The sequence below is a fragment of the Pipistrellus kuhlii genome, unplaced genomic scaffold (assembly GCF_014108245.1).
Source record: "Pipistrellus kuhlii isolate mPipKuh1 unplaced genomic scaffold, mPipKuh1.p scaffold_m20_p_4, whole genome shotgun sequence".
Taxonomy (NCBI): Eukaryota; Metazoa; Chordata; class Mammalia; order Chiroptera; family Vespertilionidae; genus Pipistrellus; species Pipistrellus kuhlii.
Window position 1 is genome coordinate 25,755,137 of NW_023425540.1, and position 17,989 is coordinate 25,773,125.

General features: G+C 58.4%; 1 protein-coding gene across 5 annotated transcripts in view; it reads left to right on the forward strand.

The window, feature by feature from the left end:
* SLC12A7 (solute carrier family 12 member 7) overlaps positions 1–15,023 on the forward strand; it is a 78,204-nt gene extending 63,181 nt beyond the window's left edge. For 3 of the 5 annotated variants that reach the window (XM_036410487.2, XM_045571717.1, XM_036410488.2), the window contains exons 13-25: positions 983–1,101; positions 1,588–1,686; positions 2,210–2,329; positions 3,436–3,540; positions 4,185–4,353; positions 6,421–6,616; positions 6,960–7,129; positions 7,347–7,478; positions 8,186–8,293; positions 8,629–8,807; positions 9,417–9,431; positions 12,379–12,512; positions 13,352–15,023. In XM_036410487.2, the coding sequence (XP_036266380.1) occupies positions 983–1,101; positions 1,588–1,686; positions 2,210–2,329; positions 3,436–3,540; positions 4,185–4,353; positions 6,421–6,616; positions 6,960–7,129; positions 7,347–7,478; positions 8,186–8,293; positions 8,629–8,807; positions 9,417–9,431; positions 12,379–12,512; positions 13,352–13,443 (1,638 nt within the window). In that variant the 3' untranslated portion in view covers positions 13,444–15,023. The remainder of the gene's footprint in view (positions 1–982; positions 1,102–1,587; positions 1,687–2,209; positions 2,330–3,435; positions 3,541–4,184; positions 4,354–6,420; positions 6,617–6,959; positions 7,130–7,346; positions 7,479–8,185; positions 8,294–8,628; positions 8,808–9,416; positions 9,432–12,378; positions 12,513–13,351) is intronic. The other 2 variants (XM_045571718.1, XM_036410490.2) reach the window with 1 other exon arrangement.
* Positions 15,024–17,989: the final 2,966 nt, after the last annotated feature.

A 17,989-nucleotide genomic window follows, 5' to 3' on the forward strand; every position in this document is an offset into this window, starting at 1 on the left:
CAGGCTGAGCCTCTCCTGGGCTGGAGGCCAAAGTCCGAGGTCAGGGTGTCTCAGGCTTCCTCCCGAGGCCTCTCCGTGGGGTGCAGACGGCCTCTTCTCCCTCAGTGCTCACATGGCCACCCCGTGTGTGTCTGCTCTGCTGTTCGTACCATGACCCCAGTCAGATCGGCTCAGGGTCCAGCCCAGTGACCTCAACTCCACGCATGGTCTTGTCCTGAGGTGCTGGTGCATTTTGGGGACACACCGACCTTCATATTTATCGAGCATCTGAGGCTAGCGTGCCGCTGTGACTTAGCGTCTGCCATTCTCACGTAGTTTCCTGAAACCAATCCCAGCAGACTCAGGTTTCTTCCTCTTTCACGGCTCCCGTCTGTCCGCTCAGGAGAGACAAGGTCCTGGAGGGTGCACTGCCGGCCCGGGGACCGTGCTGGACCGTCGGGAGGTGGCCCTGGTGTTGGGCAGCCACACCTTGGACCCCTTCCCCCCGAGGCTTGGCTGGTGGGGCTGCTCCCCTGGGTCTGCATTTCGTGTTTTGTTCTGTCTCTGCCGAGTGCTCAGTTTCCCTCCCTAGAATCCTGGGCAGCGGACAGAGTGTGGGAAGAGCTTCTCAGGCCTGGTGTCCGAGCAAGGGGCAGACCTTCTGGAAGGTTCTGCCTCCCACATGGCTGTGGGTGAAGGTCCAGGTGCCTTGCAGGGAAGTCCTTGCAGAATTCTTTCCCCATGAGGCAGGGCTTAGGATCCTAAGAGACCCCCGTCTGACATACTGGGTGGTGCCCTGGGTCTGACAGTGCACACTGCTGGCTGCCTCTCCCATTCTGGGTGTCAGGTTTCTTTCCCGGGCTCCGGGGTAGGGTGCAGGTGCATCATGGAAATCCACTTCTCTGTACGCTGCATCTCTGAGACCTGTGGGTTGGACCAGCCAGCTCCAGGCTGTTCCCGCGGCCATCGGCCCTGCCCCAGCCCACGTCCCTTCTCCCTGCAGGTGTTTGGCCATGGGAAGGCCAACGGGGAGCCCACGTGGGCCCTGCTGCTCACGGCCCTCATCTGTGAGATTGGCATCCTCATCGCTTCCCTGGACAGCGTGGCCCCCATCCTCTCCATGTGAGCTGCGCAGGAGCACGGCAAGGGCATACGGGGACCAGGCGAGGGGATGTGGTCACCGCTTGGCCACTGCGTGAGGCCCTGTTCTTGGGGCTGGCCTCCCGCTCAGGGGACCACAGCCAGGGAGCGGCCCAGGGGGATTTGGTGTGGAAAGTGATGTGGGTGAGAGGGGGCCAGGGACGCCCGAAGGAGGGACAGTGATGTGGATGGTGGGACAGAGAGACCCCCAGGAAGGACAGTGATGTGGACAAGGGGTCAGGGAGACACCCTCCTCCCCCTGCACTGGGAGAACAGTGATGTGGACGAGGGGGATCGGGGGACACACACACACACACACACACACACACCCACACCCACTGGAAGAGGAGTGATGTGGACGAGGGCTTCACGGGAGGCGGTGGGCAGGGACTCCCACAGGACAGAGCAGATGCTGAGGCCACCGTGGGACCTGGCTCAGCTCCTCTGATGCTGCTTCTTGGACCCCAGGTTCTTCCTCATGTGCTACATGTTTGTGAACCTGGCGTGCGCTGTGCAGACCCTCCTGCGCACCCCCAATTGGCGCCCACGCTTCAGATACTACCACTGGTAAGACTGCGGCCTGTGAGGCTACGCAGGGAGGGTGTGTCTGCCAGGCCGGAGGCTGTGGGGCCCGGGCTGTCCTTTGTGGAAGCCCCCAGCCAGGCTGGTGAGGACGGCGTGCCTGTGTGTGTCCCCTGGGACTCCTGCTGTGGGACCCAGGCTGCTGGGTCTTGTGTTCCGGGGTGTCGGGTGCTGGGTTTTGTGCCCCGCGGGGTGCAGAGAGCCTTGGGGAGCAGAGTGGGCGTTCAGCACAGCTGAAGAGCCAGGGCTTCAGCAGGTGTCGTGAGGCCGTTCCAGCCCTCAGAGCCAACTCAGGATGGCGGAGCGGCTGCTAGGCATCCTTGCCAGTTTTTAGGGGTAACTGAAAGAAAGGTTTTCCCTGAGGGACCAGTCCTGTTTGAGGCAGCAGCTCAGATGCTAGTTTGGGGCATGGGACAGGCGGTGTGTGGGATGTGCGGGTCAGGGTCCAGGCCGGGGCATGGACTCTGGTTCCCACTTGTGGCCGTTGGATGACCACATACTCCCCCAGGACGCTGTCCTTCCTGGGCATGAGCCTGTGCCTGGCACTGATGTTCATCTGCTCCTGGTACTATGCCCTGTTCGCCATGCTCATCGCCGGCTGTATCTACAAGTACATCGAGTACCGAGGGTGAGCTCTGCGGGAGGGGAAGGGGTGTGCTGGACTGGAGAGGGCAGAGGGACCTGGGCGGGATCCCCGCGGCAGCCATCGTCCTGTCGGTGGACAGGTAGAGAGCTGCCACATCTGCTGCTGTCAGCTGATTCCAAGTTTGTGAGACACAACATGAGGTTTATCTGTGTTAATATATACATGCTATATTTTAGCGGGCCTTTTGGAAACAAAAATCCATGGGATGGCAGCACTGATGTGTGTGACAGGTTTCAACATTTCCAGAACCCTCACTGACAAAAACAAAACAAAAACAAAGCCGTGGGCAGCAATAGTGCTTGTAGGTTGCCTGCGTCTCAGAGCCTGTGGTTCCTCACTGGGGCAGTTCCCCAGCCCCCCTGGTCCCTGCGGGGTGGGGTGGAGCCTCTCAGGGAGGCGGGCCCTCTGGCCAGGTGGCAGGTGGGCGGGCTGCCAGAAGCTCCGTCCCAGCTCTAGTGCAGTGTTTTTCAACCTTTTTTGGGCAAAGGCACACTTGTTTCATGAAAAAAATCACGAGGCACACCACCATTAGAAAATGTTAAAAAATTTAACTCTGTGCCTATATTGACTATATATAAAGTAATTCTCTTGAATAGGAATCAAACACAAAGAAAGTATTTTATAATTACTTTATTATGAAATATTAAGTAAACAAAATAGTGAAAAATTATAAAATTCTTGTCTTGTCTGCACCTACGGCACACCAGGCAACATGTGCCGCGGAACAGCGGTTGAAAAACGCTGCTCTAGTGGTTTGGAAGGAGGGTCAGTCTGAGGCTCATGTGGTGAAGCCCAGTCTTTCCGAGCCAGCTCTGCCCAGGTCACTGCCTGCCCATCAGCCCCCACCTTCTCCTGCAGTTCCCCGTTGGCCCATCTGAGGACCCACCCAGGTGCCAGGGTCACCTCCCCCACCCCTTCCAGCCAGGACGCCCCTCCCCATGTCCTGCCCTTTCCACTCTCAGCCTGCCTGCTAGCCCCTCCTCCGTCACAGAAGTGCAGAGAGACCCTAAGGCAGCTTTCTGGGCGGCTGCCCTGCGGGCACCTTCTGAATGGCTGTGGGGGCCTCACTGCCGCCCCTTCCTCCGCAGGGCCGAGAAGGAGTGGGGCGATGGCATCAGGGGGCTGTCGCTCAACGCTGCCCGCTACGCCCTGCTACGTGTGGAACACGGCACTCTCCACACCAAGAACTGGAGGTGAGAGCCGGCGGCCCTGCCTGCTGATCCCACGGAGCACTTGTTCCAACGTCAGACTTAGAAACGGGTCCTCCTCTTGTTAGGGAAGTGTCTCAGAAGCTCCGAGTGCCTTCCCTCCATCCACGGGGCTGAGGGGGAGCGGTGTGATCAGCTTGTGTCTGATCAGACATCCGGAAGGCGGTGCCGGCTCTAGGCTGGGCCTGGGCTGTGTGGGCATGGGGAGTGGGTGAGCTTTCCTGGGGGCTCCTGCGGATGGTGGTCTTCAGCGTGCAGCAGCTGTGCCCTCTTCTCGCTTCTGGGAAGGGGGTGGGAGGGAATTTAATGTGTACGGAAAGACCTTGGTCTCCCCTCCTGCACTTACCTGAGGTGTTAACAGGCAGGGACAGGAAGTACCCACTGGGGTTTACAGCAGGAGCCCCAGGCGGTATTTGACTATTTACCTGTCCCTTCTGTTCCTCTATCCCACCTGTTCCTCTGTCTCCCCTGTTCACCTGTCCCATCTGTTCACCTCTCCCCCTGTTCACCTGTCCCACCTGTTCACCTGTCCCATCTGTTCACCTGTTTCACTTGTCATACCTGTCTCAACATGTCTACCGGTGAGTGTGTGGTGATGAGTTGCCACGGTAACTGCTCTCCCTACACAGGCCCCAGGTGCTGGTGATGTTGAACCTGGACTCCGAACAGTGTGTGAAGCACCCCCGCCTGCTGTCCTTCACCACGCAGCTCAAGGCTGGCAAGGGCCTCACCATCGTGGGCTCTGTGCTGGAGGGGACCTACCTGGACAAGCACGCCGAGGCCCAGCAGGCCGAGGAGGTGGGTGGGCACCGGCTCGGACTGGAAGATGGATGTGGGACCAGCGTGGCCTGTGAAGGGGGGCGGGGAGGGTGCGGGAAGGCCATGTCTGCCTGGGCTGCAGGTGAAGGTCTCCCATCTCCGATGCCCCAGGCACAGTGTTGTGTGTTTTGCTATCACTGGTCTCAAAAAAGACAGTGGTCTTTGAGTTTGAAACACGCAGGACTGAAACCTGCTTAAGAAATGCCCTCCAATATGCGCTGCTCTGCGACTTAAAGAGACAGCCAGTGCAGGTGACACTCAGGAGGTTGCAGACCTGGTGCCCAGGCTGTTTAGCTCAAACCTTGGAAAGGTCCTGATGTTCACCTTTTTTTAGAGTCCTTATGGGTTAATGGTGGCTCCCAAATTGTGGCTCGTGGCTCTGCCTTAGTGCTCATGGCGCGCTACTGTTGTCAACTGATTCCAAGTTTGAGAGGCTTCAATCCATGTCCTTCCTTGTTGGAGGCCCCTGTCCTGCTGGGATTGCCTGCTCAGTGGCTCTGAGGTCTCAGCAAAACCAGAGGGAGGCAGTGACTCTAGCCCTAAGTAGGAATGTCCTGCCTACAGTGGCTGTAACTCATCACACCTGAGGGGCTGACAGCACAGGTTTATCCTCCCTCTCTTGGGGTCGGAAGTCCAAAATCAAGGTGTTGCAGGGTTGCACGCCCTCCCAAGACTTCGAGGGGGGACCTTTCCTGCAACCTCCAGCTACTGGGGGTTCCAGGCGTCTCTAGGCTTGTGGCCACGTTCCTCACACTTCTGTTCCTGTCTTTGCCGCTGTGCCTTCTCTGTGCCTCTTGTCTTTCCTCTTCTGTCTCTTTTAAGGGCACTTGTCACTGGATTCAAGGCCACCTGGGTAATGCAGGATGATCTCTTCATCTTAGAGACCCTTTTTCCACTTCAGTCCACATCCACAGGTTATCAAGATTAGGATTTAGGCATATCTTTTGGGGGGCCATCATCAACCCACTATAGTCTGTCCTCTGAACCCCAAAATGCTCATCTGTCTTATGTGCAGAATACATGCATCTTACCCCAACACACTCCACAGCCTCCGCTCATTATCAATTCAGCCAGGAATCCCATCTGGCTATCAGAGGTCCCGAATCTCATCCCTATCATTTTCATTGAGTGTTGGTGCACCTCTGGGTATAGTTCATCCTGGGCTACATTCCTCTGTCCACTGACCTCTGAGACTTAAGAAAACAAGTGACCTGTGTTCCACAGTGCAGTGTGGGCAGACCTGGGAGAGACATTGCCATTTTAGGAGGCAGACACGTGAGGAGTTTGAGATCCATCGGGCGGTCCCATTGGTCTCAGAGCTGGGAGTGTGTCTCTGTGGCTCGTGGCTCTGCCTAAAACAGGCCTGAGCCTGGCCTCAGAGCTGCTCAGCGTGGCCAGGGAGAAGACCAGCATCCGCCTTGGCATTGCTTTCACGGAAGACATGCTGTTGGTCACTGTGTTGGAACTCTTCTGGTATTGAGCTGGCTGGTCAGATGCCTGGTGACCGAGCAGACAGAAACGGCACATGGCGGGGCACCTGGTGTGCACCTCGTATTTCGTCCCGAGCCTGTGAGGTACCACGCTCTTTCTTAGAAGAGTTGTTAGCTTTGGCATGGTCTAGTGGAGTTTTCAACAGACCAGGTGTCTAACCCCAGGCTCAACGTGTTCCAGTGAAATAGTGGGCCGTTTTGTGAGACATGGAGTCACGTGGAAAGAACCACCTCAAGTTGTATGCCTAGCACTGACCATCCCTCCACTCTCTGAGAAGACCAAAGGCTCAGGTCTGCTTTAGGCAGAGCCACTAGCCACAGAGACACACTCCCGGCCCTGAGACCAATGGGACTGCCCGATGGATTTCAAACTCCACCGCAGAGCACCTGTCGGGTCCTGAATCTGGTGCCACAAGCACCACCCACGGGCCTGTGGCCTCACCTGAGGCAGTGATGTTGGTGTGGGGTCCGCCCAGGCTTTCCCTGGTGCCTTGTGGTGGGCTGGTGCCCAGACTGTGCCATGGGCATATGGCACTGACTCCCGGCCTCTCCCCAGAACATCCGGGCCCTGATGGGCACCGAGAAGACCAAAGGCTTCTGCCAGCTGGTGGTGTCCTCCAACCTGCGGGACGGCATGTCCCACCTGATCCAGTCGGCCGGCCTGGGGGGCATGAAGCACAACACGGTGCTCATGGCCTGGCCCGAGTCCTGGAAGGAGGAGGACAACCCTTTCTCCTGGAAGAACTTCGTTGGTGGGTAACGTCTCCCACAGGCTGGGGGTGTCAGGGAGCCCAGGCTGTGCTGTTTCACTTGAAAACATTTGAACAGCAAATGGCCCTTTGAGCTGTCCTCTCCCTTTTTCCCAACTATGCCCCTCGGTTTGGCCATCCCTGGGGAGGTACCCGGCTTGGCCGCCCACACCCTTGTGCCGGCTGCCGAGCTGCTGATGGAGCAAGTGCTGCCTTTGGAGCCCACCCAGGTGGGGGCTTCGTGAGGACCCTGTGGCCGCCTCCTGCGCTGGCTGTGCCTAGCGAGTCTATGGCGTGTGCAGTGCTTGCTGCCAAGGCCCTGCTGAAGTGTGTGCCGCCTCCACAGACACCGTTCGCGACACCACGGCAGCACAGCAGGCCCTGCTGGTGGCCAAAAACGTGGACCTGTTCCCGCAAAACCAGGAGCGCTTCAGCGATGGGCACATCGACGTGTGGTGGATCGTACACGACGGGGGCCTGCTAATGCTGCTGCCCTTCCTGCTGCGGCAGCACAAGGTGGGAGCGGGGGTCACAGGGGGTGGGTTATAGGTGGGGGTCAGGGGTCACAGATTTGGGGTCAGGGGCCATTCATTGGTGGGGTGGGGGTCACACTGTGGGAGAGTGCCGGGGGGGGGGTGTCACGTGAGGTGGGAGACTCTGGGTGGCCTGTGTCCCCTGAGGTGGGCAGGGGGCCAGCATGCCAGAGCTGCCCTGAGAGCAGTTGCCCCCCCAGGTGTGGAGGAAGTGCCGGATGCGCATCTTCACGGTCGCGCAGGTGGACGACAACAGCATCCAGATGAAGAAGGACCTGCAGACGTTCCTGTACCACCTGCGGATCAGCGCGGAGGTGGAGGTGGTGGAGATGGTGAGGGCCTGGGCTCGGGGGCAGGGCGGCTGCCGAGCTGCTTTGTTCAGGTTCTCCCGGGCCCTTTTCTGGCTCAGGACCCCACGTTGGTGCCCTCCTCCGGGACGTGACAGTTTCTCCCTTTTCCTTTGTGACCGAGGCAGTTCAAGCGACTCGGGTGCTTTGTAAACTGCCCCTCGGGTTAGGTTTGCCTGATGTTTTCCCTGTGGGTGGGCTGGGTGTATTTTGTGAGAGGAAAGCTCCCAAAGGTGGCTGCCCTCTAGTTTGTCCTGTAGGGGAAATGTGACATTTACCTATTCCTGTGATGAAGATGGAGAATTGTGAGGGCTGTCACACACTCAGGCACTGACACAGTCTCACACCCTTCTGCTCACATGCTCACATTCACCAGCATTCATGTCCACACACACACACACACACATACACATTCACACTTATACTCACTTGTGCATATGCTCACACTCACATGCTGATTCACATATATGCTCACACACTCGCACATATACACCAACACGTACATGCTTACACACAGAATCATACTTACATGCACACACACTCACCCCTACTGGGGCTGGAGGCCCTGAGCCGCAGAGGGAGGGGCCAGGCCCCCATTGTTCAGTACCTGCTCCACCTGACACTGTGATCTGTGGTGAGAGCGTCGAGTTCTGTACACACTGAGTTTACTTCTGTGTCCCGGGGCATTCTAGGTTGAGAACGATATCTCTGCCTTCACCTATGAGAAGACGCTGGTCATGGAGCAGAGGAGCCAGATGCTGAAGCAGATGCAGCTGTCCAAGACGGAGCGGGAGAGGGAGGTGTGTGTGGGCCTGGGTGTGCATGGGTGTGGGTGCAGGACTCAGTGTTCCTCCGGACCCCTGGGCTGAGGGGCCCAGGTCTTTGCGGTCACTTTGAGCCAGCTTTCAGAGCTGGGGCAGGAGAAGACAGTGAAGGAGGAAAGGAAGTGATGAATTTGGTCTGAAAGCCCAGGAGGACTGGTGGGAGTGGGGCAGAACTAGGACCTCAGCTGGGAGGCCGTCTGGGGGTCTGGTTTCAATTGGGCCAGCGGCTTCTCCCTTCCATGTTCACCTCTTTCTTGGGAGGTTGGGGACCTGCTGTGGTGAGCCTGTTGCTGCCCCTGCCCTCCCACCAGGCTCAGCTAATTCACGACCGGAACACTGCATCCCATTCTGTGGTGGCCGCCAGGACCCGCGCCCCTGCCACACCCGACAAAGTGCAGATGACCTGGACGAAGGAGAAGCTGATCGCCGAGAAGCTGAAGAACAAAGATGCCAACATGTCCGGGTTCAAAGACCTCTTCAGCCTGAAGCCGTGAGTGGCAACCTGGGGGCCCGGGTGGCAGGTCCCACCTCCCTGTGTTGCCTGTGACAGGGCAGCGGGCACACAGCTGCAGGCAGGCAGGCCTGGAGGGCAGGGAACCAGCCCAGGGGCCACAGTGTCCTCTCGGGGAGTTACTGACTGTGCTCTGGTGAGTCTTACAGCAGCTAGAAGTGAGGGCTCCTGGATGGATCACAACTCCAGCTTGGACCTGCTGATGATGCGGGTGCCTGTCAGAGCCAGAGACCTGTCCCCCTGCCTTGGCTCCCGCCTGTGGCATTGAGCTGAGAACCGCCATGGCTGGCAGAGGTGCCCGTGGAGGACATGGCGTGGCTGGGCCCCAGGAACGGGTCTGGTTGCGCCATAGTCACACAGCTCTGGGTCCCAGGATAGCAGAGCAGCGCCTCCCTGAGGGCGTTAGTGGAGGGCTAGACTCCAGAGCCCAGGCGGTTGGGAAGGGCCTGGGGCTCTCCAGGACCCTCGCAGAGAAGACCAGGGTAGGCCAGGAAAGGGCAGCCTGGGATGAGCCCACAGTTGTTTAAAAGTGTGTATCGTGATCACTGCCGAAGTAACATGTTCTCTCTGTTTTTCTCTTCCATGTAGAGAATGGGGAAACCTGTAAGTCACCTGGTTTAGGATACCTGTTAGCCTGCTTGCTTCGCATGCCTGATCCACGTACCCTTAGTAACCCGTGTGTGCGTGGCTGTGTGTGCGTGCGAGTCCGTGTGCAGGCGGAGCTTGCTCGCCGCTGCTGTAGCTTTCCGTTATTTCCTGTCTGATTGCTCTTCTCCATTCAGAGCGGCTCACGGCACATTCCTGAGCTTCATTCTCTGAATTCCACGGAAGCACAGAGATCTGGGCCGGTGGGTCCTGAGCCGGCTCCGAGCGGAAGCATGTGTTTTGTTTGGTAGCTGTTAGTTGATTCATCCACATCCCTGGATCAAGCACTCGGATACCAGCCTCGGTTCTGCGGGGACAGGATTTCCTGTGCCCCCACATCAGACAGCTTTCACCCTGTGGGAGGGCAGCTGCTGTCCTGTAACGTCTGTGTGAAAAGGGATGTGGATGAATTCTCTGTACAGTCAGGGCGGGACTTAGTCCCACGGACAGGGGGCCGGGGCCAGGTTGGCCAGGGGGCGGGGAGGGCCCCCTGAAGCTGCTATTGGTCCATCTGTCCGTCCCTCTTTCTCTGTTGTGTCCCCCCTTTCCTGGCTGCCCCAGGAACTGTTGGGCTGTTTTCTCCGGCGTGGCCCAGTTCAAGGCAGTGTCTGGGGCCTGGGTGGCTACAGTTCCTTTCTTGACCCCTAAACCCGAGTGAATTAGGTAACAGTGTTGGTCCATTGAGGGCACAAACCTAGACATATTAGGGAGACTGCTCAGAATGTACATGGGACTACTTTCTGCAAATTTAAAATCCCACCCCCAAAGTCTATACATTAAAAAAAAATCAACAACATGTAGACACAGGTCAGATTTCTCCCTAAAGCACTGTGTACTGATGGCCCTGTTATGATCCCTGTGCGGCACCTGTGGGCTCAGGACAGGCTCCATGCACCTGGACCCCCAACCCCTGCCTGGAGCAGGCCTCAGCACGGACCCCCCCCCGGCCTGGGGACTCAGGAGAGAATGAACCAGGAAGAGGCTGTGTCATGGGCAGAACTCAGCCTGTGGGTGTCCGTTCCTCCAGGGCCGCACTCCTGCCGGGCCCTCCTCATGGTTAGGCCGGGAGAGGCTTCGGGAGGTGAGGTCAGCCCCCCCTGACGTGTGCGTGCCTCACCGAGTGTCCCCAGGGCACATGCACTTTGGGGTGGTTTTCTGGCTCTCCAGGGTGTGCAGTGTGTGTGTGTATTGTTTTTTTTTTCTTTGTTTTTTCCCCCCCTACATTTCCTCAGTCCTTGCCATGTCGTCACCAGGGACCAGAATCGCCATTTAACTTACCCCATGCCCATCCCCCTGGACTTAATTCCCAGCCTCTGAAACCCTGTTTCAAAAGCTCTTCTCTCTCTGGCAGAATCGGGGCCTTTGATACTCTTCTGACTTGGTGGGCTCTGCAGACTCTCAGCTTCTGGGGATGTGAGGGCCACTCTGTCCCTGCTGGGCCTTTGACCTGCAGCGGGGTCACTTTGTTCTGGAGCCACGGGTCCTTCCCGGCCCAAACCCCTGATTGTAAGATTATATGTGCTTTCAGACTCCTCGCCCCAGAGGCCCTCTAATACCTCACACATGCGTTTCCAGAATTGCTGCCCTCCCCAGGCACACTGGTAATTGTGGTCTCTCCGGGCACCTAATTCATGGTTGTTGTGATGAGAGGTCCCGGTTGTGCCTCGGACAGAGACCCGATCTCTAATTTTATCAGACGGAATTGGAGGGAGGAAATAAAGGGCCTGTGTGTCCCTGTTTTCCTGCTGGTAATAATTGGTGGTTATAATCAGGTTTATTGGGTTGAAGGGTTGAGTTGATCAAAGAGTACGGCCTGGGCCTCTTTGTCCTGCAGGCCTTTTCCCGACCCCTCGTGTGCGGCCTCTGTCTGTCTGTCTGCCTGTCTGCCACCGTCCCCCTCGTGTCCCAGCCACAGTGACCTAGTAGAAGGGCTGCAGCCAGGCTGGATGTCCTGAGGCTGGCCACGGATCCCCCGTGTGTGACCCCACAATCGTCCGGCACAGGAAGAGGCAAATGCTTTGAGGTGGGCGGGCTCTGAAGACAGCTGCTCCTGAGTGCTCATGGGAGCAATTCCCTAGAGAGGGGACCTGCGGCCACCTGGCTGGGGACCCGTGGGGCCCTGTGGGGGCCTGAGTGCCTGGCAAGCTGGAGGGTGTGGGTCTGCACTCTCTCTAGATGTGAGAACTGGTTAGTGAGTGAGGCCCCAAGACACAGGGCCGGGGAGCGTTGGAGGCTCTTGTCCTTCAGACAGAGCCAAGAGCAGCAGTGGCCGGGGGGACCCAGAGCAGGTTGGACCTCACAGCGGCCATGTCCTCTGCCAGGATCTTGGGCTTGGTACCGGGCTTCAGACTGTAGTGGGGGTAGGAGCCAGGTGCGGGGGCCTGGCTCCTTCCCCTCTACCTCTGGGCTTCTCCCACCCCAGCCTGTGTCTGGCTGCGAGAGAGGTCAGCCTGTGCGCTGGGTTTAGCGAACTCACCTCAGGGTCATGTTTAAAGTGAGGTTTGGCTGGGGATTCCACCTGGACACAGGTCAGAGCCCCCGGATGCGTGAGCGCCTTTGTGCGCCCAGACAGCAAGCTCCCCCTGAAGCATTTGTTTCCTCCTGTGTCCACAGTCGCTTGTGAACTAGACGCTCGGCAGCTTTAGTGAGTCTCCGTCTGAAGTGCCGGGAGGCCAACGCCTTCTGGTTGCTGAATAAACCCCCCTCCCTGTCCTCTGTCCCCAAACGCGCTCTCTGCCCATGGAATCGCCGCCCATGGAGCCTCGGGGCTGTGAGTCGGTCTGAATCGGATTTGTTTCCACTTGGCCCTTTCCGATGGGCACCAAGTGGGGCAGACGGGTTCAGATCCGGCCTGGTGCCCAGCCTCGTGGGCGGGGGGTGCAGAGTGACTGCTTCCCTTTTGCAGGAACCAGTCCAACGTCAGGAGGATGCACACGGCGGTGAAGCTCAACGGTGTCGTCCTGAACAAGTCCCAGGATGCCCAGCTGGTCCTGCTGAACATGCCGGGACCCCCCAAAAACCGGCAGGGGGATGAGAACTGTATCCTTTCCCGGACGCCCTCTTGGGGCGGGGAGGCGGGTGGGGTGGGCTCTGGGCTCCGGGCCCCCGCCCGGCAGGCTCCTGTCCTGGTGTTTCCCTGAGGCCTGTCGGGCGCCTGTGTGTGACTCCATCTCTGGGACGGAGCAGGCCTGGCGACGGGGTCACAGGCTCTGCCCAGGCTCAACTCTGAGCCGTCTTGGCATCTTGCTGCTCCTTAAACACCTTTCTATCCATGGAGCCCTGTGTCCCCACATGGGCCCCCTGGTCCCACATAGTTGATCGGTGTGTGTCAGCCACAGAGTGGGAGGTTGTGACCTTAGAGGTCACAGGTCAGCCCTGCTGAAGGCTGCCTGGGAGTGTGGCTTAGGACCATGGTCCCCCTCCCTCTCCTGGGGGTGCAGGGGAAGAGGTGAGCAGGAGGAGTCAGCAGCTGGGCTCTCAGGTTCAAGCTTCTTTCTCACTGACCCGTGAGGGATTTATGTCCCGGTCTCTCTGGTTGTCTTGGTGGACAGTGGACATGCCTATCAGGCACATCCCTCCTGGTGGGTCTGCACCCAGAGCCCCCGGGGAGTGCAGGGTCTCCTCTCGGTTCCCTGTTAGACCATCTGTGTCTGAGGAGGCCTCCTGTTGGGTGGGGTCAGCGCCGCCGGCTGCATCCCTGTGACCCCTGCCTGCCTGGGTCGCTCTCCCACCCCACCCCTAGCTTTCCCTGACCCTGTCCTCAGTCTCTTTCTCAGACCGACTCCTAACGACACAGGACCCTGAGTAAGTCACTCTTCTCACGCCTTAGGCTACATGTCCCATGGGGTCAGCTATGGCCTTAACTCCATCCACCCCAGATATGGAGTTCCTCGAGGTCCTGACTGAGGGACTGAACAGGGTGCTCCTGGTCCGGGGCAGCGGCCGGGAGGTGATCACCATCTACTCCTAACACCCAGCTGCTCGGGAAGCTCGAGGGGCAGGCGCGGGGCTCGTGTCCAGCACAGACCACAGCCTGACCTGCCAGCGTGGCTTCCTACAGAAGCTTCTAGAATACCAGCGGGCTCCCCTGTGCCAGCTGAGAGCCAGCGCGCGACTGAGAAGGTTTCCTCGAGGCCGAGGGGAGAGGAGATGCCCGTGGTGCTCCAGGTGCTCCTGAGGGAGGCTCCGGGGGCCTGGGACCTGCGCCCCTCGGTGAGGGCCATGCACCGAGCCTCTGGATTCTGGAGTTCATTCTCCTGGCACATTTCAGTTCTTCCCCGTCCCGGACATTCATAAGAAGCCACACTTGGTCTGGAGTTGACCCCGGGGCCATTAGGGTCCGTGTATGAAGGCGGAAGGTCAGCCTGTGGCTAAGGGCTCAGCACAGGTTCTCCGTCCGCCCCCATCTGTCTGTGCTCTTGGATGTCCCCGTTTGTCTCCAGCCGCCCACGCCCACATCCCGGCTCTGCTGGGGGCCTTGGTCAGGGGCCCGTCTCTGGGACCTCTGGTGAGGGAACGTGGTTCTGTGGGGACAGGAGGTGGGTGGTCCTGCTGGGCTGGTGCTCCAGGAACCTCTGAGGGAGAGCACCCCCGTGGAGCCCTCCGAGCCCAGGCGTGTGCTGCTGGGCGCTCCAGCCTCTCAGGAGCACTGCGGTCCCGGCTCTGCGGGCACGTTTCTGAGACACGGGAGCTGTGAAAGCCCGGCATTCACACCTTCGGAGCCGTGAGCACACCACACAGCTCAGCCTCTGACACACTTGCTCCTGTGGCCTCCGTGGCCCCCCTTGGGCTCCGGGGCGGGGCGCCCGCCGAGGCCGTGGGGTCCCGGGCGGGAAGGGCACATGCACTGAGTTGTCCGGCTGCGGCCTGGTCCCTCCACCGCATGGAGGGGAGGTGGCAGCCGTGTTTAGGGCACTGACGAGGTACCTTTTAGCGATCCGTGGACTTTGCACTTTACCTTGTGGTCTTTCCGCTTGCAGTCGTGAGCACGTGCACTGTAGATGCTGCGGTGATTGGGGCCCTGCCCGCCGTGTGGCTTATTTATTTCGTTAAACACCCGGGCATTTCAATGCCGCGTGGTCCCCGTGAAAGGCCCGAAGGACCATGGCTTTGGCGCCCTCGGGCTACCATGGGGTCCCATGAGAACGGACCTGGGCCTGGACTTCATGTCGGGGCAAAGACTACACGTGCATTTCTAGATGGTTCTGAGGAGCCATCGGGCAGCCTAGAGGGCCAGCACTGCCATCCGAGTGGCCACTGGCCAGAATGTGTGCCAAGTAGCTGCAGCCGTCCAGGGTGGGGGTGGGGTTCAGACGTGGACCGTCCTGTTTCAGCATTGAGTTAAGCGAAACCTCCTCACAGGTGCCTGGTGAGGGGTCACGTGTCCGCCCCACCCGCCTGTCCTCGGTCTGAGCACCCCCCCGCCTCCCCGCACTGAGCTTTGTGTAACTGTAACCGCAGCCAGTTCAAGTGGATTTTGTTTTCCTTTTACAGGCTCCTTGTCTTTGTATGGTTTTTGTTAGTAGAAGAATAAAAATCTATGTTGAAGAATCTCACGTGTCTCTTTCGGCGTAAAACTTAGATAATTGGCAGAAGATGCCCCCATGCCTCCCTTCCCTTGGAGGTGTTTGCCGAAACTTCTGTCAGGATAGAATCAGCAAATAACACCTGTGACTAGAGTATGGTGACCAGACATCCCACTTTTGGCGAGACAGTCCCGATTTCTAACAACTTGTCCCGCGGCGTTTTAGAAAAGACTTTTTAAAAAATTGTTAGACAAATTGTTAGAAATCGGGACGTCTGGTCCCCTTAGACTAGAGGGACCCCTTACTCTAACAGGATCGCAGCCAGGCCACGTCATACCCACGGGATGGAGGTGAGCCGAAGGGGCAGGGAGGCTGCCCGCGGGTGTGAATGTGGCCGCGGAGAAACCGTTGAAGCTCCTAAAGTTGTTCAGCAGTCACTGTGACCCAGCAGTCCTGCTCCTGCATGAACAGCCCGGAGGGGTGTGTGCCCACAGACACAAGTGCGCACTGCTCACACCAGCCAAAATGTGGGAACAGCCCACCTACCCATCCGTTGACAAGTGACTGAACAAAACATAAACATATTCACTGGAATCTAACTCAGTTGTTGAAAGGAATGGCGCCCTGACATGAGCTACCTCACGGATGAGCTGTGTGACAGCCAGCCACAGGTCACGTACATTCCACTTACATGAACTGCAGGATAGCGGAATCCAGGCAGAATGTGGGCTGGTGGTGAGGAAACGGGCTGTGGGAGGGGAACGTGGCCGCGGGCATGGGGTTCTCTTCGGGGTGAAGGTGTTCTGAAGTCTCATGGTGAAGTGTGCACCGTGTGAACACAACGCCATGTGGTGAACAGGCTTGGGAAGCTGTTCACTGTGACTCCTGGGGGCCGTGGGGAGGGTGGACGCAGGACTGCTGAGGAGGGACTAGCGTGCCCAGCTGTCCTTTGGTCTCTGCTACGGATGTTCACATGCATGACCTGGAGCACAGGCCTGGCCTTCGGGGCAGGAGTGAGGGTATCACAGGGGAGTTGGAGGACCAGGCCCCCAAGCGCTGTCAGACTCCTGGGAAGACATGGTAGGGCCCTAAGGTCCCAATTGGGCCACGCAGCCAAGGGCACCCACGCAGTGAGTTCTGCGGGGAAGCAAGTGTGGGCATCATCAGTGCCCACGGGGCCGCAGACAGCGTGGCACCTTCGCCACTGGACAGCCCTGGAAAGGGGTGCAGATGCACAAGACAGCGGAGCTCAGATGTGTGAAAGGCAAACTCAAATGCCAATATAACAGAACCACTGGTGTGTGTCGGCCTCAGCTCAGTGCCTGTGAGCGCCCTGAGCCCCAGGCAGCACGCGGCCTCTCCTGCAGCGCCATTGCACTCACCCCGTGAGCAGGCACCTCCTTGCTGAGTAGGCTGCTTTCCTTGAGGCAGCCCAGCCTGGGCCAGGGACCCTGGTGCGGTTGGTCTCTGGGCCCCACTCAATGCCACTTGCCCATCCCTCCCACACGCAGGCTCCTGGGGCCCGGCCAGCACCGCCCGTCCTCCCTGGCCCAGTATTGCTGGGGCCTCTCTGGTACAACTTCCCCCAAAGCCCTGCTTTGCCAGGATCTCATCAAGTGCTCAGGAGACAAGAGGGTGGCTGTGGCTTGTCTGTTTCTTGATTTTTTTTATTTTTTTTTTTGAGGTCCCATGTGAGAGGCGGGTGAAGGTGCAGGAGTCAGGGGACCACGAGGTCTCCAGACAGCACTCACATCTGCCCCACAAGCATGACTGCTGTGGAGAAGGGGGCCGAACAGAGACAACCGCCCACTGTATTCCAGTGCCCTTACCTCTGAAACGCCACTGGAAGCCCCTGGAAGCATCATCTTTGTGTTGTCGGTCCAGAAATTAAGTTAATACGTGGGAATGTCAGCGCGAGCTTTCATTCATATACCAGGTGCTATTTTTTCTTTTTTAAAATACATTTTTACTGATTTCAGAGAGGGAAGGAGAGGTAGAGAGAAATAGAAACACCAATGATGAGAAAGAATCATCGATCAGCTGCCTCCTGCATGCCCCCCACTGGGGATTGAGTCCACTATCCGGGCATATACCTTGATCAGGAATCAAACCGTGACCACCTGGTTCGTAGGTCGGTCAAAGCTACACAGGCGGGCAGCCAGGCGCTGTTTTCATCTCTTCACTATGGATGTCACAATCGTGAGGAGGCAAGCTGTGTGCCCCCTGCCCGCCAGGGGGCGCTACTGCCCGCGGGAGCTGGTGGGATGGATCGCGCAGGCGCAGTCATCCCAATCTGGACAATGCTACGCTTCTCTGCAGCTCGAACTCACAGGCAGCGACACACTCGGCTTCCGGTGTGTTTGCTGGCGTTCACTGCACGCACGAATGGTTCTTAAAACCAGGGTCTGGGATCAGAGGTTGGAGTTCAGGCTCACCCGACTTCCCTGGCAGCTGGTGAGCAGAGCACCTGCCCAGGGGCTGTGGTGGGGCCGCAGGGTCTGCTGGGACTAACGAAACACGGTCTCTGAATGTGGGACCACGTGCAGGAGCTCTGCACCCTGAGGAACGGGCCCGGTGGGGATGACAGGCGTGTCTGTAAAAACCCTGCTGCCAGGGGTGTGGGTGTCACTGCAGATTCAAGTGCAGGCGTCTCGCCAGGAGAGGGCGCTCCGCACTGGGCAGCCAGTAACAGCCTGGGTCTGAGGATCTGAAACACCTGGAAAACTGAGATTCCAGTGTTCTGGCCTCGAAAGATCCTGAGAACCCCTCAGTTTTCCCTACTCAAGTGGCCTCAATAGACAGACATTAGTTACTCTGAAATCCCTAGGGGCTTTACAATGGCTATGATCAGGAACGTGAAGGCAAAAGGGAGGAGATGGCAAATGGTCGGCTCCTCTAGATTCTCAGCACCGAGAGCCGTGTCTCCATGGACAGCGCGGTCCTCCCAGCCCGATAGTGGTCTGAAGTGTCCTGTTATCATAAACCCAACTT